Source organism: Telmatherina bonti (genome assembly GCF_933228915.1).
Source record: "Telmatherina bonti genome assembly, chromosome: 11".
In the NCBI taxonomy this organism is placed as follows: Eukaryota; Metazoa; Chordata; class Actinopteri; order Atheriniformes; family Telmatherinidae; genus Telmatherina; species Telmatherina bonti.
Genome location: NC_136629.1, coordinates 11,204,726 through 11,228,422, shown reverse-complemented (window position 1 = coordinate 11,228,422; position 23,697 = coordinate 11,204,726). Strand labels below are relative to the sequence as shown.

At 39.4% G+C, this 23,697-nt stretch overlaps 1 protein-coding gene across 1 annotated transcript in view; it reads right to left on the bottom strand.

Moving 5' to 3' along the window:
• atp6v1ba (ATPase, H+ transporting, lysosomal, V1 subunit B, member a) overlaps window positions 1–12,435 on the bottom strand; it is a 47,435-nt gene extending 35,000 nt beyond the window's left edge. Inside the window, exon 1 of the mRNA XM_079248364.1 lies at window positions 12,280–12,435. Coding sequence (XP_079104490.1) covers window positions 12,280–12,388 — 109 coding nt within the window. The 5' untranslated portion in view covers window positions 12,389–12,435. The remainder of the gene's footprint in view (window positions 1–12,279) is intronic.
• Between the last annotated feature and the right edge of the window lie 11,262 nt (window positions 12,436–23,697).

Below are 23,697 nucleotides of genomic sequence, written 5' to 3'. Positions count from 1 at the left end.
TAACACGTCTCCTTAAAACAACTGATTCACCTTGTAGTGGCAAGGGTCATCTTACGGATTACTTTTACCAGAATAAGTATGTTGAATGAGTTGCTGGAAAATGCAACCATTTCTTTCCACCTTTCTCGGCTCATTGAAAAGGATTTTGATGAGCTAATGCATTTTACACACAAGCTACGCAAACAGATCATAGACCGTATATGAAAGATGGATGAGTATCCGGTGGTTAAAAGTGAAGCCTATGCAGAAGTGCATAAAACTGCAGTTCCCCCTTCATCCACTAGGGGCTGCAAAACAGAGCAAATCCCCATAGACTCCCATGTTAAGACCAATTTCACAGCAGAAATAAACCTTTTTTCAGCCTGGTTCAAAAATCCATTTTCAGTTTAATAGGTCAGGTTTACCTTCATGATTATTGTGTTGTGTGTGTGTGTGTGTGTGTGTGTGTGTGGGGGGGGGGGGGGGGGGGGGGGGGGGGGGGGATTTTTTTTTCACCCAATTAAAAGTAATTTAATTTCGAAATTCAGCATTTTTACACATTTTCCGTGTCGTCTCTCTCAGAAAATACAAAAAAAGGGCAAAGACATAGAGCTGAGAGGGGGGTGGATGATTGACATCTAGCAAAAGCCAACCTGCCTGTAGCTAAGCTAACAGGAACTAACTAGCTAACAGAGGTAACCAGGCTAAACCCAAGTCACGCTGTTAACCGGCTAAAAGCCGCGGTTGTTGTGTTGCTCATCGTTTAAGTGGGAGATTGGGCACCTGTGAATCAAAAGGACACACCACTAAATATGCTGAATTTTGAGATTAAATTACTTTTAAACGGGCGAGTTAGAAAAAAAATTAACCCCTCCACAGTTGTCATGAAGGTAAACCTGACTTATTAAACTGAAAATGTTTTTTTTAACCAGGCTGTAAACATGTTTATTTCTGCTGTGAATTTGATCTTTTTAACAAGGGAGTCGATGGAGATTTGTTCTATTTTGGAGCCCCTAGTGGATGACGGGGGAACTGCAGTTTTTGGCAATTCCGCATAGACGTTACTTTAACTGCTGAAGGTTGTTGCTTGGTTTCCCCCCCCCCCCCCCAATCAGTGGGTCCCACATGTATAAAATAATCTTACCTGCCCCAACCAATCCCACACAGTCAAACCCATTTTCAAACGTTGCCCCATCATTATTAAATTCATGCTAAACATGCAACTCAAGGCTGACTTTACTTGGCCTGAAAAAAATATTACTTTTAATGCAGGATGTTTTGCATTACATTTTATTATAATCGCCAACATCTTAAAACAGTAGTAAAAGTATGTTTTTCAAATGTGTCTAAAAACAGAAATCTAAAAGAATTCAATCTTTGGTTTTATAGAAAAACTTGCAAAAGATTCCCATAAGCCATTATTTTAAGACGATGACAATGTATAAACTATACGCTGAATTCTATTACACCTCAGATAATTTCTAGACCAATTATTTGATTTAAAAATATTTATTTTGATCTATTATTTACTTTTTATACGTTGTTATACTTTAATTAGCATTTCTTTCAAGTATTGATGAGTTTTACTTACACTTTATATTGTCTTTGCAATTGAGATACTAATGCAGAGAATATGTACCTCAGCAGGCAGTCCCAGTTATAGCTGGGACTTTAACAGCTAATTTCTCACTGGTCTGATATTACCAGTTATCTCATGGTCAGTCTCAGCTGTAGCTCATAAAATCTGAATTAACTCTGAGCTGTACAACAACATCACTGTTGACAACACTCAGGCTCGCCCACTCAAGCCCACTTGAACCTGTGGGGTACCAACAGAGGAAAGTAGAGCGAGCAGGAGACTAAATGAGGAGAAGGACCCAGAAAGATGAAATGTTAGTTTATGTTAGTTTCTGTTTCTTTCACAGCTCTGAAGCTCAACATCTCAGTACAAAACTTAGGGCACAATCACATCAGCCTTTTGGATTCGAATCCAGGACCGTTTGTTCGGAAAGTCCGCTTCGTTTGGGGAAATGTGAATGCGTCAAACAAATTCTGATTCGGATAAAAAAAATGGACTCGCCCCAGCTACAAATGAGGATCTCAGTCCAAATCAAGTGGGCCAAATACACAAAGTGGACCACAAAAAAAGTCACTTCCTGCATGTGACGTAGCATTGCATTGTGGGTAAATACATAGCGATGGCGTTAAGGGTCCTCTGCCTCGTCTGTTGTTCTCACTGCATCCATAGTTGCAGTGTATTTCTGCAGTATACTTGCATAAGACACAATAAAAAACCCAAAACAATGATAGTGTTCTTCTTCACACGGGTCTTGTCCTCTCTTTTGCTAAATTCTTGTGCAGCACCACCTTGTAATGGGGATATATTATTCTAATGGTTTGTCTCTTTTGACTAAAGTGCAGCATGAACGCGATCTTCGTCTGCATGGATACACCCTCGTACAACTGAGCCAAGACCCCAAGTCTAGCGGACTATCCTGATGGGAATGCACCCTAAATGTACTTAAATTGCACTGTAGTCTTTATTAGTGAATTTCTTTGTGGCTTTTATACATATATACATTTAAATTTCACACATACCATTATTAATACCATAAAGCAGTATGAATAACAGAAGCAGAGGGCTCTTACCGCCATTGCTATGTATTTACCCACAATGCAATACTATGCCAAATGTAGGAAGTGACTTTTTTGTGACTTTGTAGTCCGCTTCCTGTATGCAGTCCGCTTGAAACGGACCAAGACCTGCAGTTGTAAGCGGTCTGAGTCCGCTTCTTTGATCCGAATCAGAATTCATTTGGCGCATTCACATCTCCAAATGAAACGGACTTTCCAAGCAAACGGACGAGGATTCGCATAAAAAAGGCGGATGTGAATGGATCCTTAAGACATCATAAAAGAAAGCAAATAACCTAAATTTTTTTCTTCAGTATATACCAGGAGAAATAATGCACTGGAGGTCTGGTTTCGACCTCAGGTGGGAAATAACTGAAAGGCATTGAGCTAATTCTGCAAGTGTGAAATGCCATACAACACGCTGGCTCAAAAAAAGAAAAGTTTCACTGTGTCATAAAAACAAGGACAGGAATCAGGTTTTAGACCAGATCTATTTGAAATTAGCTAAAAAATTCACAGTATTCAATGTTTTCCCTGCATTTTCTATGTAGCTTGCAAGATCTTGCAAGAGTGCAGATCAAAACACAGAAGTAAGGAGAGGAGTGGTTGTCCAGAAGAGTACCAGGGGCTCAAACGTTTTGCTAGGCTTCAAACTGACTGGAAAATGCAGGAAGTTAGTGTAATGGCTAATGATTTTGCCAGGGCATTACCATCTGCCAGGCCAAATTTAATTCTACCTGGTAGTGTTGCAGAAACATGGCTGAAGGTAGAGTAAAAGCATCAAAAAGAAACCTTCACAAGGCTACTGGCATAGCGATGCTGTTGAGGTAACCTTCACATGAACAGCAACAACAATAATAATAGTCAGAAAGTTCGAGGCAGGACAATCCTTTCTGCTTTTCACATGTTTGTGGAATGACCCAAAAAAAATAGAAAAAGAAAGCTGTAATGGGTTTTTTATGATGAATTTTTCTTTTCAAATCAGTAAATAATGCTTTGTGCTTCTAACAGAACTATTAAATGTTTGAAAACTTTTCAAAAACATTTAATAATCCTGAGGTGGTTGCAAGCGGAGCACTGAGGCAGCTCCTTCTGACCAGCCAAGCTACACGGATCAAAATGAACGTACAGAAATGTGGTCAGACTCGGAACAGCACAAGAAACACACTCAATGCACAGTTTGCTTTCACACAGTCACCGCTACGCACCAGAAATCACAAGCGGACCAAGACCCCCAGTATACAACTAGGGCTGGACGATATGACCAAAACCTCATATCCAGATATCACTAATTTTATATCCCCATAACGATATACATAACGATATAAAACTCTGTGTAATGTTGTGTCAGTCATTAGTTATGTGTCAGATGTGCTTGGCAACAACATCAGTGATGTTGGGAAACTATGGCCGTATGGCGTTGCACAGGTAAATATCTGTTGCAGCGTTTGTGTCTGAAGTTCATTATGAGCTTTCGCCTCCACTTGACGCTGCTTTTGCTTGTTGACTCTGTTTTCTCTGTCCAGACTCTTGCGCAGGTGATAAAATGAGTTGTGTAGGAGTCCGTCGTTGGGACTGTGAGCTAGTCTGTTGTCGGTTCCACGTAGTTTTTTTATATCCAAACCGCATCCATGCAACAGAAATTTCCCCTCTTTTATTAACAAGCTCATCGGTTTTGGTTGGCTGGTCATCTTTTAGTGAAGTCTGTAACCCTCTTCCTCTATGTTGGTTTATGTATTGCAGCGTGCATGCTGTAAAGTGCATCTTGATGTAAAGTACTGCAGTAAAGCACCTTATCGTGGCGTGAACGATAGAGCCTCATGTGAAATTATAGATATTTTCTATTGTCCAAAGGATATCTATCTTCATATCCCCCCGCTCTATTTACAAGCATAGTTTGCTTCTTTGGTCCGCACCAGTTGGAAATGGACTGGACTATCCGTGAAGGGTGTGTTAAAAGGAAACCACTGAATGCCAGTGTGAAAGCAAACGAATGATCCAGTGAAGAAAAGATCAACATGGTGGATATCTGGCTGCTGCTCATACTGGACATGCTGGTAAAACCAGATCAGGTTGGAACACCAGACAGACTGCAGGAAATTATGTTGTTCTGTTTTTTTTTGTTTTTTTTTACTTGCAGTGAACGAGACGCTTTCAGTCTTGGCCTATCAATGAGCAGGATTTGTTTTTCTTTCTTGGAAGTCAGAGATCATTCCGGGGAATACCGTCCCCTACTGACCAGTTGTTGTAACTGCATGATATTGTCCAGGTGATTTGGTCGCTTGAATCAGGCGCAGTGTGAAAACAAACCAAAAGGAAGGTGGTACAATTCTCTGAACTCCCCACCTAATCATACCGAGTCCCACAACCTACCCTAATGCTCTGCAAAATATCCTAATTGATTTTCTTCCTGATTTAGAATAAACAAAGTCAGACTGAACCACTTTCTGAATGTTGAAGTTTAAAATCACAGAAAAGACACCTGACAAAATATATTACCATTTGAAGAAATGAAATCAGGAAGGAACTTTCCCCTTTTTTGAGTTGACAAAATTTTTTCACAACCTTGCTAGAATAACCCCAGTAGCACTTCATCTCAACTTAAGTTACCCACATTTTCCTCATCAGGTTTCAAGCAGTTCTTTTGGTATTTAGACGTTTTGTATTGATGCTGTTCGCTGACTGAATGGATGAAGATCTTATTGTTACACTCCTGTTAAAACAGCAGATAGACTGAGATGTTGCTACTGTTAGTGCCAACCCCAAAAAGCCTGAAGCACACAGACACTGATCTCATGTCAGGGACTAAACAGCAGCGCAACACTTCTGTGAAGTCCTCAGTTTTGAGGTTACACAGTATGAAGCAGAATTACCCACATTACACAATACATTTTAACTTCTCCAAAATGATGGGCAGGATTTCGCACTGAAAAACACCAGAAACTAACACGCAAACACACCAGCCGTTCATGAGGATTGGTTTCTCTTCAAGCAGCAGACAGAAACTGTGTTAAACCCTTAGCCTACATTTTAATGTCTTTTCATGAAAAGAATGGCAAACGCCCACGGGAGTCTTTTTTTCGACTGACAAGCTAGCTGCTTAAGCCTAATTAGAATGTGGATTATGGAAGTGTTTCAAAAATCACATTGATTTTATAGAAATTACTTTCATACTGACAGATGAGACATTTGTTTATCATGACTACATTATTACCAATAATTAAATCTTCACAATGAAGTATAGTGCCTTGCTCCTTGTCTTTTCATAGCACTAAATGACAGAATGCACCACTAAAACAAAGACCAGCCATTTCGTGGGCTAATGGCTTTTGTCGCATTTGACATGACAGAGACAAAGGCCTCTTTAAAGAAAAGACTAGGTCTGAGAAGAAATCTCTTTATTTGTTTATTTTTCTGCTCTGTCTCGGCATGGCTTTTCAATAGCTGCTTCTCTTAGAGCTCTGTCAAATCGATAGTGATGAAAAGCACCTCACCACCGTGATCTTATAGGCTGCCTGCTAAATGGCCATTCTAATCTAAAACTAAGATTTCCTACACTTGCTGGAAGTGATGTAGCTGCACCTGTCAATGTTTAAAAGAAAATAAAAGAAGGTCTGATGGGGTAAACCTTCCTGTTTGCTGCAAAATCCTGAACTAAATGCTGCAGTATCGGTCATATTTCAGCAACTATAAATGATGCACTTCCAACAGGAGACCAAAAGATTCATTTTATCTTTCAATTAGCTTTATTAATATGAACCAGGAAGAAAGACCTCCATCAGAACCACAACTAGTAAGAAAAACCTCCATCAGAACCACAACTAGTAAGAAAAACCTCCATTAGAACCACAACCACAAAGAAAAACCTTCATCAGAACCACAACCACAAAGAAAAACCTTCATCAGAACCACAACTAGTAAGAAAAACCTCCATTAGAACCACAACCACAAGAAAAACCTTCATCAGAACCACAACTAGTAAGAAAAACCTTCATCAGAACCACAACTAGTAAGAAAAACCTTCATCAGAACCACAACCACAAAGAAAAACCTCCATCAGAACCACAACTAGTAAGAAAAACCTCCATTAGAACCACAACCACAAAGAAAAACCTCCATTAGAACCACAACTAGTAAGGAAAACATCCACTGGAACCAGAAATGAAAACCATTAGCCTGGACCAGTTGAGATCCAAAGACTGAAAGAAGAACTTCTATTGTGAACAACCAACAGAAACTTGTAACCAAAGTAGAAGGAACATCCAATAACAAACCACTGATACCAGTGCAGCGAAACCAGCTCTGCATCCTACAGTGGCTGAAAACTGACCATAGCAGGTTAACAGGCATCATCTTGTGCAGCCTCAACAATCCTCCTGCAGTGGACCAAAGGTGGTCCGACACATTACTGCAGTGACTTAGATAAATATAAAAGTAGACCAAACCAGACCTTAGCCCGTCTGGTGTAAAAGTCGCCCACAAAGAGAAAACTGTGAAAGAAAAAATAATAATAATCCACTGTAGCCAGGTCACCACACACGCTGGAAAGGTAACCCTGCGATATGTGAGAATCACATCAAAAGTTTCCAGGCATTTACGTGAGATTATGATTTGCTTGTAAATTGCCAGCTCATCATCAGAATGGGCAGCTGCTGTTTGATAATGTGTTTGATCAGAGAAAAAAGGCAAGCTGCTCTGCAGCAACAAAATTAGAGAATGGCTTTGATGTTTTTCATGACATATTGCATCCTCTCTGCTCATTTCTCCAATGGCCTGCACTCCATTAAGTCATTTCCTTCCAGTTTGCCAAGAGGCTTTTAGTCCATGCTTACCTCTTTGACACTTGCACAAGAAAAGAAAAGGACATCACCTTTCTGGTTTTTAGGCTCAGGCTTTGTTTAACAATGCAGTCTTAAAAGGCTTCAACAACAAACCTGAAAAACAAAGTGTCTAAAAAATGCCAACATGTGCCAAATGGTAAGGATGGGACTTGATTGAAAATAATCAAATTAATTAGATGCTTTGCTGTTTAGTATTCTCAGTTAATTGCATTTTAATTGCACAATAGCCATCCTAAAAAGCAACATTGTTTAATGTAAATTGATTTTAGTGTACCACTGAACCAAATAATAGACACATATGTTAATAGTGCAAACTCAAGCTCCAATAATGTCTGGAAAACACATTTAAAACAATTGAAAAAGGAATAGAAAACATTCCTGGCAAAACCTGAACAGACCTAAATTTAGTGTTAACTTTAAAGTGAACTGGTCCAGTAGGTCTCTGATTAATCAGCTAATGACAACTTTGCATGTTTTATCTTCAGTCTGGTCATGTAGCTCTGAGTGCAGCTGGGATCTGGGACCCATCCATGGGTTTCCACCGAATGTGAAAGCAGCTGCACCCCACCTTCACAACTGATCACAGCAACACGAGTCAATGGGGGTGGCTCCACCATTAGAAAAAGACGGCTGAAGAATCGGTACAAAGCAAAAGAGAAACATTTGTTTGCACCGACGAAAAAGTCACGTTCTTCTTCGTATAACAATGGACGACAAAACAAAAAAGCGGCTGTGCTGTAAACTCCTCCCACAGCCGCTTTGCTTTCATTCAGACACTGTTGCCAACTTGGCGACTTTCTCGCTAAATCTGGCTTTTTTTGTTAAAAGCAACAAATCTAGCAGCTTTTACTGGAGTTATTAGAGACTTTTCTGGTGTTGTGGCGACTGACTTGAAGGCACATATTGTTCTGCAGTTACTGTAAGGAATGAGCAGCGGGAGCCTCTCCCGTCCTAAAGCACTCCCAGGCGGCCAGTCTCAGTCGGCTCCGGCTGCAGGTCCATGTAGAATAACTGCAGTAGGTTGTGGAAGTTCACCTAAACATAGTTTATACCGTTGTCAGTGACAACTAGCTGCATTATTTTCCTATACATAGTTCGGCGAGTTAAACACTAATACCCCTCCGTTACGGGGCGTTGCCATAGCAACGCGTTAACCAGCTGGTTCAGATCAACCGTCTTTTAACAGGTGAATGAGAGAAACGCGCTGCAGCCTGACAGCGGTTGTTTGGAATAAAACGTACATCCAGGCCAACATAAAATAGTTCCTATATAAGCCGTAAAAGCGGATTAAACAACTCAGAACCGTACATTAGACGGTTATAACGCACGACATGGAGTCTAGAACACCACGACGCGCAGCGTTGTTTATAAATACTGGATAATTGTGTTAAATAATCGACGTCATATCCTCTAGTTGTGCGGTTATACTAGCTTTGTTTTAGTTCTATTTTTTTTGTAAAATAAAATCAACATTTGTACGCTTCAACAAACAATTGCGATTTGCAGTTGTTTCCATTGAACAGTGTTTGGCGCATTAGCCTCAGTTCTCGTAAAATCACATCTGTCTCACGAGATTATACGCAAATTTCGGCTTAAGCAAGGTAGACATTTATTTTAGGGTTTTCTAGTTGCTGCTGAGAATTTGCTACGACTATTCAAAGCTTTTCTCACTCTTTTTATTTTCCAAAATTCTGAAATCTGTTTGTTCCACACCGCGCAATCTTTATCGTAAATGTATCTTGACGCCCCACATCACATCTGGGGACACGTAAATGCGAAAAGCGTTTCCATTACACTTTTGCAATATGTTTCTGTCTTGAAACATCGAAAAAAATCACCTCATGAGTGTGTGAAAACCTTTTAGCGATATTTGAGATCGTTTTCAAAAACTAGGCATTTCCATTTGCATTTTTTTATTGCAATATTTAGTTTTTGCACAATTCTAGGTGTAATGGAAACACACCTACTGTCCTAACGGAACACAGACCGTATGGGTTTCAAACCAACCTACCTCGGCACCTGGTTTCAGACAGGACCAGTTTCATGGAGGCTAGTCCCCAGTTTTGTGTGGATGAAAGAACAGATTGCTAAAATAATCCATTTTCCTGCAATGTGGCATGTGGACAGTCTCTCAGGCTCTTGTAAGTGTTTCTGAATAGGGGAGGGCCCTGCAGCAGCACCCTTAGGTCCTTAAGGGCACATTTGCATCAGCCTTTTTGATTTGAATCCAAGTCCATTTGCTCGGAAAGTCCGCTTCGTTTGGGGAAATGTAAATGCGCCAAATAAATTCTGATTCGGACCAAAGAGGCGGACTTCGCCTGCCTACGAACACAGGTCTTGTTCAGTTTCAAGCGAGCCAAATACAGGAAGTGTCCACTGCTAGGGGTAGCCACAGTTGTAGCTTTCTAAAACGGTGGTCTTTCTTTCACCATTTCTGTGTGGCGTTTACGTTATGTTTGGCTAATTAAATCGTCTCTATGAGTGAATGTGAATGGTTGTTTTTCTCTATGTGTTGGCCCTGTGATGGACTGGTAACCTGTACCGGGTCTACCTGCCTTTCGGCCTGGGATAGACTCCAGCTTCCCCGTGACCCTTAATCGGACCAAGCGGTTTGGAAAAATGAATAAAGACCTTATTTTTCATAATTCAAATAGATGCTGAATCATAATTATCCCTCCTCAGTGTTTATAAACCTTTCCCAAACTATAATGAACATTTTTAACATTTCACACACTTTATACACTCTCAAAAACCAACATATATTTAACAACGTGAATTTCATTAAAATTATTCACTCAATGAAATATATTCCAGCTTCTCTGCTGGCACTGCATGCCCACCCTCACCTAGAACGTTGTTTTTCACAGAAATTAAACACAGTGAAAAGATTTTTACCAACCCAATCAGGTAACAAAGCACAGTGGGCCGATTCCAACTGGAAAACTTGGACATAGAATGGTTAAAATAGAATTTAAATACACTTAAATATGCAGAGCCATATTTAAAAAATATCAGCAAAACCACAGAAGATGAACCGCAATATGGTGAGGGACCGCTGTAAAGTACACTATCAGGCAAGAGTTTGGACAAACTTTCCCTTTGGATTTAATAGGGGCGTTTATTCAAACTTTACATGAATGTACGTAACAAAAAAAAAAAAAAAAAGAAGCAGAAGAAGAGGAAGGAAGAGAGAGGAATGAGCCAAATGAAGACTCAGAACAAGAACAAATAAAAAAAGATTAGGAAAAAAGAAAGCGGAAAAAAGAAGAAAAAGAGTAAAGAAGTATGATGAAGTAGGAAAAAGAAGAAAAGGAGTTTACACAAATAAAATGGAAGAAGAATAAAGAAAGAAGAATACAAAAGAAGAAAAACTAAGACTGATTAAAGTATATAGTGGAAAAATAAAAAACAAAGAGAGAAGAAGGAAGAATAAACATTAAAAGAAATTATTCAGTCGACTTAAACTTTGAATTAAAATGGTTCAGTTCAGATTAAAAATAAATATTTTCATTCACGCACCCAGTGTTTAACTTGCGGTTAAACACTGACCGGGGGGTCTGGAAGAAAAGAAGACGCTCAAGTTCTGTCACATCATATACTTTAAACATCACCTTTTAAACAGATGCAAGTTTGGCATTGGCATACTTTTTAAATTTTTCTGTAAAATCCTATGATACTTTTACAAATCATAATATCTGATTAACCAAATTCTTGATTGTTTGGTATGTTTCTCCGTTGCTTGTTACTTTTTTTTTTTTTTTTTCATTTTTAGGGGGGTTTAATGGATCAACTTCCCTTAAATTGTTTATTTTATATAAACATATATAGATATACTTATATAGAAAGAGATATTGTTACAATTTTATTAATATTTGTGACCAGTAATTTGGATAAAAAGCTGTAAAGTCAGTATCAGGGGAGAAGGACCAGAGGCTGAAAAAGCTTCGTGAGCAACACTCATGTGACATGAGTCACATGACCATCATCCATCTGCCGCCTGTCTGTGTCCTCTACATGCTCTATGCCTCAAACTAACAGAAAACCTCATAATACCTGACCCGATACGATGATATGTTGAAAAACAGAGAATAAATCATTTATTCATCCATCTGTTTTTATTCCCTGCTCAAGTTTCAGCTGATTCTGCAGCTTCCCCACTCTCATCCGGGTCAGGTGACACCAAAGCTAATCCGCTGCTACACACATTTGCTTCTGGTTTGTGAAACCGCTTTTGCAAATTAATATACAAGTCCCTAAATTTAATCAATAGACTACATACATTCACAACACCAGTCGTTAACTCGATGATTATATATTAAATCCTGTTGAACTGTCTCAGTTACATTTTGTCCTGGTTAAGCCACTGTTAGCTGCAGCTAGCATGCATTTACCAGCGGTAACAAATCACTGATCATTAAAAACAAATTACACTGTCAACCTAAACACAAACTATTTATATTAAAGCAATTCTCTTATCAGGAAAAATAAAGACTGTTAAGTATTTCCACCAAATGGACTCAGAAACACAGCATAAGTATGATACCTTCACGTCTACGGGAAATAAAAAATGTCGATGGGATTAGCTCATGTTATTCTAAGTATAACTGTCACAGGTCAGCACTTAAATTGCCACAATCTTGTACTTATACATTGTATACAGCAAACCTTGCATGATGACAGTATCTGGTTGTGGTTACATTTTAGATTAAGTTGGGAGTCATTTATAATAGCAGCGTTTCCCACCGCTACCGCGCCCTGAACGCAACACAACAACCTTGTTAGCCGCTAGGAAGCTAACAGCAGCCTGCTAACGATAGCAACATACTTAGCCGAGGTTGGGAGATGTAATTCCTGGTCACAGCCTGGGTGTGTGTCCTAGCAGCTCCAGCCAAGCCGTTCACATCCATAGCTCTGTTTGCCACGAGTGTTGCCATTGTGCGGAGAAAGATCAGAGAAAGCTGACGGTGCTGGATGTGTCTGGCTAAATGACAGCCGAGAACTGGTCATGTGACACACAGGAACCGGAAGTGTGATTTAGGAGAAGATGCAAGCCCATAAACCAACACAAGTTTAATTAATTTATTCTCAGTTATTACACGTGTTAAATGAGCAAATGCATTTTCTTCCCTTATTATTGAGTAAACAGAACATGGGGGGCCACATACAGAAAAGGATAACGTTTTCTTTACAATAGATGGAAATAAAAGCAGAAAAAAGAATGAGGAGCACAAAGAGATGGATTACAAATTATGTATTACAAAGATTTACAACAAAAAAACAATTATTTACAGAGACAAATATTTGTTGATTTAGGCTGCAGTTTTCATAGCTTTAGAATTCCTTGAATTTGCGATGGAGATTGAGTATTTCCTAATATTGTGAATAAAAACAGGTAAATAAGGTTTACAATTAGAGAATTTACATTTATGGAGGTAGAATTTAGCCAAAATGAACATTAAGTCAATCAAAAGAAATAGCTGTTTTCTTTATGACCATAGAAACCAAATACAATATTCTTGAATGAAAAAGAAAAGTCAGAAAGAAGATTGTTTTGCAAGAAATTATGAAGATGGAACCAGAATGTTTCGACATAGGAGCAAGTCCAAAACATATGAGCCAAAGTTTCAGGGAAGCTACCACAAAAAGAGCAGCTGGTGTCCAGATCCTTTTTAAATCATTGTGAAATAAAGGTCTTTACTGGATAATATTTGTAAATTATTTTAATAGAAATTTCTCTTACTTTATTGGTCAAAATAAATTTATAGGGTAACAACCAAACGTTTTGCTATGGTATGTTGTTTACAAAGCTGTTCCAATAGAATGTAAAATTTGGAGTGGATATAGGTAGCTGTTGAAAGAGCTTTCTAATGTTTCGATTGTTAGGGCGTCTGTGAGAGAAGCAAATTTTACCAATATGAGTTTCAGATGGATTTATATTTACAGCAATTGAGAGATTATAATCACCTTTGAGTAACATTTTAATGCCAGAAAGGATGGTATTTGTCACTATAGTAAATTCTTTTAGAGAAACCAGTTCTGGATGGGCATTTATAAATTCTATGTAAGTATACATCTGTCCGTCTGGCTGAAATAATTGAATAACCAAATAAACATTATTATTGAACCAGTTTTCAAAGAAAATACTTTTTTTCCGGTATGTAACGTTTCTGTTGTTCCAGATATAAGAGGTATGAGGTGATCTAGGAGAAGATAACAGCCAATCAACCAACACAAGCGTAATTAATTCATTTATTAATTAATTCACGTGTTAAATAAGCAAATGCATTTTCTTCCCTCGTTATTAGGGACCCTTACAGGAAATCATTCCTGCCTGCCTTTACTTTTATTATATATTTTTAACAAAAAAAACATATGTATATATGTTCATTTCTCTGCATGCCCTAACATTATTTGTAAAATAGTTGTAAAATAGCTGTATTTCTACTTTTATTTTATTATTCAGTGTTTTTTATTATTATTTTATATTATTCAGCACCTTATCACCAAAACAAGTTCCGAGTCTGTGAATTGTTTAAAGACAATGGCAATAAAAGTCTCTCTGATTTCTGATTTCTCAATCAGATTGTTCAATGCTCCTTCCTTGTGTCTTAGATAACATCACAAATGTTACTAATGTTTTTTTTTTTTATCTCCTCTCAACTGTTTTGCAAATACTTTTTAATTTTATACTGTTCTGTTGTTGTGTTATAAACACAATTGTACATGGAGGCTGCAACTACTAAATTTCCCAAGTTGGGATTAATAAAATACCTCTATTCTATTCTATTCTATTCTATTCTATTCTATTCTATTCTATTCTATTCTATTCTATTCTATTCTATTCTGACAGACTGGCGACCTGTCCATGGTGTGCCCTGCATCTGCCTGCGAATTGATAAATAGGCTCCAGTCCTGAGTTGGAACATGAAATATGAATAAACATTTCTATCTGTCACAGATGTATAAATATAATATACAAAGAATTCTGACTTGCAAAAATACAAAATGTTTTTAGACGAATGAAGTTGGGAGTTCTTTGATTTCCAGTCACTTAAATCTTTGTATAAAAACAAAAGAACCATTTTAAGAACAAACAGGGTATTGAAATTGCTGCTTTGAAAGAGTAAGACACACTAAACACAGCCAACAGATATTATTAAATATTACATTTCCAGATTTTCCCATTGGAGTGCTTCACTCTCAGTTTACTGGTGGTTCCTTTAGGTTCTAAAGGCAGAACCTTCAGTTACCAGACCCTCAATGGAACCAGCTCCCAGAGTGTCTGCTCTCAGGAAGCAGACACCCTTCTACCTTTCAAATCAGACTTCAAGAAAAGAAGTTTTTAACAAATCCTTTCTTGCCTTAGCTATAAAAGTACTTTTATGAATTGGCTTGCCTGAACACAGTTATTATTGGACTAACAAGGATGATTTATTGGTTTTATTTGAACTAAATTATAACTGGACGGTCTTGTGATGGACTGGCGACCTGTGCAGGGTGTACCTGCCTCTCACCTGACTACAGCTGGGATAGTGCCCTGCGTCGGCTGCGCTCCTGACTGCGTCAAACAATGGGTCAGAAAAGACTTCAGACTCTTGCAGTCATGCCAATTGTAAAAGACAAAGTTCAGTCACACTGAGTCACAACAGAGTTAGACAGATTTGCTGCCGTTAAAAATTCTTTCCTGCTTCCATCCAAGTAACTCACCATTGTACAAATTTTTACTGTTGATGCTGTAAACATACTATTACTGCACAAACCTGTTTGTAGTACTGTAATAAATAAATAACCAACTGAAAAAATAATAATAAATAGTTTCTCAGTCTTTGTTAGTTGTGAAGTTTTGTGCTCATGCCCGATGTTCGCTCACATCCTGTGAATTTAGCTCATCCCATTCTTACCGCCGAGGGACGCCTCTGCTGTATACAGTTATTGCAGCTACTCTAATCTGAAGAAAGTACAATACCCTTTTCTTGTCCCAAAGAGTGTGTCACAAGAGAGTTAATAAAAAAAAAAAAAATACAGACATGGACGAACCATCTCAGGCTATAAAAACAGGAGAAGTGGAATTACAGTTTTCAGGCGGCCATTTTATAACAGGGAAGGATTTAAAGTTTTTTCCATCTGGAGATGCGGAACGTTAATATATTAATTCAAATCTACCAGGAATTTAGATTTACACAGGCAAAACAAATTATTTACAAATAGATCCAAATACATGAAACTAACAGTGGTTCACTGTTGTTAGCGTTAGCATAGCATTATTATTATAAGCTAATTAATCCAAATTTATTAAAAACATTGAAAACTTCTTTGGATCTTATTTGTTGGCTCAACCTAAAGTAAAATAATTGTAGGTTTTGATGCTTTTGAAGGCTTCATATGGCTCACAGCGTGATATAAAGTCTGCAGCACGACGTAAATCACCAGGTCCAACCTCCTGATTATATAGTATGATTTATTTGAACTACATGGGTTATATCCTAAATTTACAAGTTTTTTGGGGTTTTTGTGCCATATCTTATTTGCGCCCGTCCCTTAAACCCTTAAGTGTTCTCGCTGTCATCTGTTTCTCTGTGCTGAAGCAGACAAAAACACTTCCTGCCCATCATCTGAATTTCGAGCATCTTCCACCTCACATAAATGAAACTCAGCAATTTCTTATATCTTTGATAAATGCGGGGCAGGAGCACCTCTGTCTTGAGCATGTCCTTTCAGTCTACATGTCATATGAGGATATTTAAAGTCTGACTACAATCCTGAAGAACTTAGAGGTTGTAGAACGGCTTTATTTAACACGTGCCTCGCACCTCTTTTTGCTTTCACACATTTAGCATTACAAGCAGAGTGTGCTGTTGAATCACATGTAAAACAACATGATTCCCTTTATAAACTCCTGCATGTTTTTTTTAAAAGCCCTGATTCATTTGACGCAGCATGTGCAGCACAATAGCTTGTAAGCAACTGTTTGAAGATGATTTTGACCTGTGCCCTCTGCACACCCAGCACACTGGCAGCTGTGCATTACATACAGAGGCATGCGGTTCTCTGACAGCAGAACAGCACTACAGAGTGAAGTGGTAAGCACTGGCACGAAGAGGCTGACGCCAGCCCCTAGAAAACTCATCCAAATGTTTCAGGCTGCAGGAAAAAAATAGCAAATTAATGCAAGTGAAGGGCTTCTGCCTACAGGAGCAGTGCCCTCATTTGAGAAATACCACTTTTTTCCCCCTGAGTCTTTCACGATGAGTTCACAGGGTTACGGTTTCCCTCAAACTCCTCACACCCACCCATCAAGGAAATAGGTGTCATAATATTCATGTAGTCATTAAGCACATTTGCTGTCGCGGCGTCCTGATGCATTAACTGAATGTTAATTTCAGCCTTGGCCTTCTCTGAGTAAAATACTTATAAATAATTGTAAAACGGAGGAGAGAGAGAAAAAATATTAAAGTCTACAAACAGCTCACACATTTATGGACTCTGAGGTTGGTATTATCATTAAGGTGCAGCTGAGGATGAGGATGCAGAAGAGGATTTAAAAACACAAGCGGAGCTTTTCACATAGAGATGAATGTGCATAGACCTGTACGACTACGTACATGCAGATGCACGTCCATGTTGGAGCACTCTGCTGCCAGTTGCCTATGATTGTGTTGGGGCTTTGCTCTGCTGTGGAAAAGACAAAAGTCAAAGTGAAGAAGATTTGCTTGGTTTGAGTGAAACAAAGTGAACAGCTGTCCTGATTCATGATGTTTTAACCCTTTATCCTGTCTGTAATGTAACCTGCTGACGTCAGCCCATGTTGGCTCTCTCTGGCTTGGGTGGACATTAAGTCAGTCAAGATTCAACCAGCGTGTTGTTTGGTTGTTAAAGAACTGCACGTTTGTCTGTAGCGCTCTCATTGTAAATTATTAGGCAGAAAAAAACCTGAAACATCCTCTCTGATTGTGACCGAGGTTCAGACCGTGGGGTCACCATCTACAATCAGACCCCTGCATGACATTATGCACAATGAGACTGAACACACATGTTGTGCACTTAAATAATTTTTTGTGTCCAACCTAGAACCATTGGAGCAAGTCCCAAAATCTTAGAAAGGGTCAGTCTTATTGTTGCATACTTTATAATATCATTATGTGCTTAGCAGTTTGACCAAGCGACAACTTCCATTGGTTAAAAGTGAAGCCTATGCGGAAGTGCATAAAACTGCAGTTCACTCTTTCATCCACTAGGGGTTCCAAAACAGAGCAAATCTCTGTAGATTTCCATGTTATGAAGACCAACTTCACAGCAGAAATAAATAAACCTGGCTATTTAAAGCCAGGTTCAAAAATCCATTTTAGGTTTAATAGGTAAGGGTACCGGGCTGCACGGTGGCGCAGTGGTTAGCACTGTGGCCTCACAGCAAGAAGGTCGCTGGTTCAATCCTTGGCTGGTTTGGTCAGTGGCCTTTCTGTGTGGAGTTTGCATGTTCTCCCCATGTATGCGTGGGTTCTCTCCGGGTACTCCGGCTTCCTCCCACCATCCAAAGACATGCATGATAGGTTAATTGGTCACTCTAAATTGCCCCTAGGAGTGAGTGTGAGTGTGGTTGTTCGTCTCTCTGTGTGGCCCTGCAATGGACTGGCGAGCTGTCCAGGGTGTACCCTGCCTGTCGCCCAAAGCCAGCTGGGATAGGCTCCAGCTTCCCCGCGACCCTGAATTGGAATAAGCAGTTCAGAAAATGAATGAATGAATGAAAGGTAAGGGTACCTTCATGACAACTGTGGGGGGAGTGAATTTTTTTAGAAGTCATTTGTTTGGAAGTAATTTCATTAAAAAATTCGATATATTTATGGGCGTGCCCTTTTGACTGACCTGTACCTGTCAGGTACCTGTATATCCTGATCCAAGAAGGCAGAGTGTAGAACAATCGCTGTTTTAGCCGGTTAACACCCTGACTTAGCTTTAGCCCGCCTACCTCCATTAGCTGGTTAGCTCCTGTTGGCTCTGGGTTAGCTCAGTGAGCTCTTAGCTACAGGCAGGTTAGAGTTTGATTGATGTCATCATCCACCCCCACGCTCATAGCCCCCCTCTCAGCTTTACCTCTTTGGCCATTTTTGATATTTTTTCATGCATGCGCGATGTTGCCAAGATGGCAATGGTGGGAACCACCCAATGACCTTTAATTCAGCTCTTCAGGAACCTAAGGGTGACGTCACAGAGGCTTTGTTCATGTTTTATATACTGTCTGTGGTTGAGACAAATGATGGACTTTACAGACTTTGGCTTGTTGATGATAAGTGGTGGCTGGTTCTCCGGACCTACTATCCGGCATGTTTCAAAACAGGGGCATTTAATTACAATATAAGGAGTTCAATTTATACATTTTTTTAAAGGAATGTCTAAAAGATTTATCTCCAAATCTGAGACCATGGTCCTCAGCTGGAATAGGGTGGATTGCCCTCTCCGGGTCGGGAGTCAGGTCCTGCCTCAAGTGGAGGAGTTTAAATATCTCGGGGTCTTGTTCACGAGTGAGGGAAGGATGGAGCGCGAGATCGACAGACGGATCAGTGTGGCGTCTGCAGTAATGCAGACTCTGCGCCGGTCTGTCGTGGTGAAGAAGGAGCTGAGCCAGAAGGCGAAGCTCTCGACTTACCAGTCGATCTACGTTCCTACCCTCACCTATGGTCATGAGCTGTGGGTGAAAGAACGAGATCTCGTATACAGGCGGCTGAAATGAGTTTCCTCCGCAGGGTGGCCGGACTCTCCCTTAAAGATAGGGTGAGGAGCTCGGTCATCCGGGAGGAGATCAGAGTAGAGCCGCTGCTCCTCCGCATCGAGAGGAACCAGTTGAGGTGGTTCGGGCATCTGGTCAGAATGCCTCCTGGACCTCCCTGGTGAGGTGTTCCAGGCACGTCCCTCTGAGAGGCGTTCCCTGGCTGGCCTGGGAAGCCAGAGTACCCTGTAAAAGCCCACACATACATGAGAAGAACAAACGCCACATATATATAATGTAAAGTACTTAGTGTTATACAGTACATAGTGTAGCAGTGGGCCACTGGGATCCTGCAGAAGCTGCAGACCAATAAGGGAGGAACTGAAGGAAGGACTAATTGGCAGCAGGTGCGACTGCAGGACTCCAGTCTTTAAAACCCTGTGTGTGCTCTCTCCTGACTTTTGATCCTCTGAGAGAGACTTTGGGAGTTTGATTGTTTTATAAGTTTTAGTATTTTAATTGTTAGGGTACTGTAGGGGTGTAAGACCCTGAGGTATTTGTATTTTATTGTAATATTGGGTCTGCCAAAATTGGGTGTTTGGCTTTTTTAGGTACAACACTGGCCGCCATTTTGTTAGTTGTGATATATTTTTAGGTTAATGGTCTTATTTCATTTTAGAGTTTTAACATCTTTCCTTCTTGTTTCTAGTGCTGAGGCTGGTGTGGTCCGCCATCCACCGGCCTGGTTTGGACGCTGGGAGTTCACTTTTGAGGGTGATGTGTTGTATATAGTTTTTGGTGTGGTGGTTTTCATTTGAGTTGTGTTTATGTAGCCCCCTTTGTTTGAGTTAGTATACTCCCAGCTCCCCTCGTGGTGAGTGGTTGGCCTCCCAGTCTCAGCATGACATTCTGTCATCTTATTGCTTCTTATCTTCTTATTTGAGTTTTAGAGTTCTAAAATAAAACAGATGTGGTACGACCCATACTGACTGTCGTGGCCTCTTTATTGAAGCCCCTGCTTATCAGCCTTTCTGGCTACAATAGGTTTTAAAAAGTCACCAAAGAAAAAGGTCATATAATTCATGGGACAGCCTTTAGCTTTGATCCCAGCAGTATCCTTTGTGGCATTGTCTCAGCAAACTTCGGCAACGTCACAACATTTATTTCCATCCAGTGTTGTTTTCATTTTTCTTCAAGATCTTGTAGTGACGATGGAGAGTGAGACGCCACTCTGTTGTGGCCAATCCATGTGTGAAAATGGTGCGTCGTGTTCCCTGAACCACTCTTCACATTCTGTACTCCAGGAACACATAATGTTGCTGAACCTAGATCTGACCATCTGTAGCTCAGATCACAGACTACCTCCACAGGCTTGAACTGTAGGGACAAAGCATGGTGTCTCCACCACTTCATTGGCCTCTCTTCTTACCCTGATGCTCCCATCATCCTGGAACAGCTTAAATCTGGACTCATCAGACCACATGACCTTCTTCCAGCGTCAGAGTCCAGTCTTTGTGCTCTCGACCAAACTGAAGCCCTTTTTTCCAGCTAATCTCACTGACTAGTAGTTTTTCTATGGCCACACAGACGTTCAATTTCAATCCATTGAGTTCCCTCAGTGTTCATATGGATAAGTTCTTACTTTCACTATTAAACACAGCCCTGAGTTCTACTACTGTTTTTCTTCCATCTGATTTCTCCATATGTTTAGGTGATTGCCAATCACCATCATTTAGGATGGTGGGAGCGTTCTCCACAGACAGGTGGGTAAATTTAATGTAACAGTGAAGCCCAAAGAGATTGTTTCTTCAACATCTCCACCACGTTGTGCTTTCACGGTGTTGTGTTGTCTGCTGTGTTCTTGGTGTGGTTTGTGTTTTTGTCATCTCTCCAGTTAGATCCTGTTTGATCATGGAAGATTTCTGGCTCGGAGGACTGGATTCTATCAGCTGTGGGACAGAATCACTTTGAGTGTGCTGTGCTGAAACTGTTGGGGCGCACCACATACAGTTTGATCAAAACTGTTCAATTCCTGATGTTTTTTTCTTAATCTTCACGTGGGGCTCTTTGACAGATTAAAAAAATGTCTTCAGATTGAAAACTTCCTTATGTGGGTACCCAGCTTAACGCCACAGAATATGACCTCCATCTCAGGTGTAAATGGAGTAATTTTACTCCTATCATAAAATTTGGTTCATATGCAACATTTTTTGTATTTACAGTATGCCTTAAAAACTATAAAACACTCTGGTGCCCAAAGAATTAAATCCAGGTTGTGAATTTTTTTCCTTTTCTTTCAGCCTGGCAGTGTGTATTCAAGTGTCCTCATAGTTGTTTCAAAATCTGCACTTAATTAATCGCTGACTGTCAAACCAAATGAATTCAGTCCAGTTAATATGAAGAAGCTTGTTAATATTCATTTACTGGGTAACATAGAACTAGATGAATAGTTGATGTTGATGGTTGGTTGATGATGATTATGATGATGATCTTTTGTTTAGTCAACAGAAGTATGGCAGCATTTGATAATTAGAGAAAATAAGTAAAATGTAAAAATTGTGTTTTTTCAGATGCAGAACTTAACATGAGGAAGTTAAAAAGAGAAAATGAACTTATGTTTCCTATGAAACAATAAAATCTCTGTTACAACATCTCATGTGTTTTTTCTTCTGGGAATAAAATATTGACATTTGGAAATCACTGAATTATGTTATTAATTTTTTTAATTGAGTATATTTTACATGGTGCTTTACATGACATATTTTTGTGAGAGACTGAGCTTTAATTTTCATGTCTTATGAAAAGGAGTCGGTGCTACTGGAACTGAAAACTGTCCTCACCCTGTAATATTCATTTTACTACTGTATTTCCTTATGTATAATTTGTAAGGATTCTGACTTAAATCAAGAGTTTTCTGTCTGAATTGTAAAGGGAAGATGGAGGGGATTTACTTAAAAGTCAAATGTCCAAGGGCCTCTTTTTAAATAAGAAAGAAGCATTTCAATGGTCTTTACTGGATGTTAAAAGTCCTTGAACAAATACAGAATACAGAGACAGATGTAAAGGCTCGCAGTGTGTTTGAAAAACAAGAGAGGCAGCAGGTATAAGAGACCTGCAAAGAGCTGCAGCAACGTTGAGCAGACGGGTTAGTAGGATTACTTTTATTTGTATTATGTTTTACATTCCTCAGTAAAGTGTAGCAATTCAGGCCTCTTGATCCAGCAACTTCATGAATTTGTTACCTCAAAAGCAAAAATATGAGTTTTCCTTCAGGTAAAATAGAGATTTTATTGATCCCTGATGATTGCTGCCTAAACCAATTAAATCAAACATTAAAAAACATACAGAGGTACCACAAAAAACTGAATATTGTTTGTTGATGGATAAAACTAACTGGAAAACCAGATTTTTCATGTTCTATGACACAAACCAGATGTTCAGACGCTGTTTAAAGGTATGGCAAGAGATGTTTTTTATTTTGTTGGGAAAAAATCCCTCTTTAGCCAATTAAATAAATGCTAAAACAAAAATAACTTCAACCTGTGAAACAGACAGGGCTGGAAGACACCATCCTCTCATTTTAACCTGCCTGTTTTAAGTGATTAGATGGTGATATGTCTATTAAACTCAAATGCTATTTGTACTTCCCTCAGCCCCTCTTTGTGCACAAATTGCCCACTCTCAGAGACTTGAATCCCACCTCACCCAGCTCCTCCCTGCCCACCTTTCGACAACAGAGTTATTTTATTGTTAATTGTGTGGTAGACCAAAAGGGTCGTCCTACTCAATGTAAAGCTGGAATACACCATTGTTTTTTTATTATGAATCCTAATTCTTTTTCTCTGAATGTTTGCTCTGTTTGTGGTAATGTGAATACGCAAGTCAAGCTGATTTGGATCAAAGAAGCGGACTCGGACAAATGCAGGTCTTGGTTTGTTTCAAGCAGACCAAATACAGGAAGTGGACTACAAAACAAAGTACATTGTCAGTTCAACACACGACATCACAGATAAACACAACATACTCACATGCTGGGAAATTGGCGGCTCTGGAATGAAGAAATATTTAATGGTCAGATGTGGAAGAATTTAGTAAAAGTTCTGATAGAATCTGAGCATCACAGACCACTAGGATTGGATGCATGTTTTCTTGCCTCTAGTGGAGAGTGAAATAATGTTTTTTAAAAAGTTTGTTTGAGAAGTGCAGCATGGACACAATCTCAATCCCAGAATAATGTTGCACCCCCAACTGAACCGAGTCTCCAACTGGACCAAGTCTAGTGGACCATCTTGATGCGAAAACACCCTTAAATGATGACGATAAAGTTATTTTGGTGGCTTATTTTCACAGTTAAGAACACCCATATACCAAAAATGAGCTTCTCTCGGTCAGATAATACCAAATTTGGACTTTAATATGGCTCAAGTCATAACTTTGTTGTTTATGCATTAAAAAATTAACACATTAATTCCACAGATTAATCTTTGCCTTAAAACAATAACTATGCTGTATGTATTTTACAGTGATATGACCCCCTGAAAT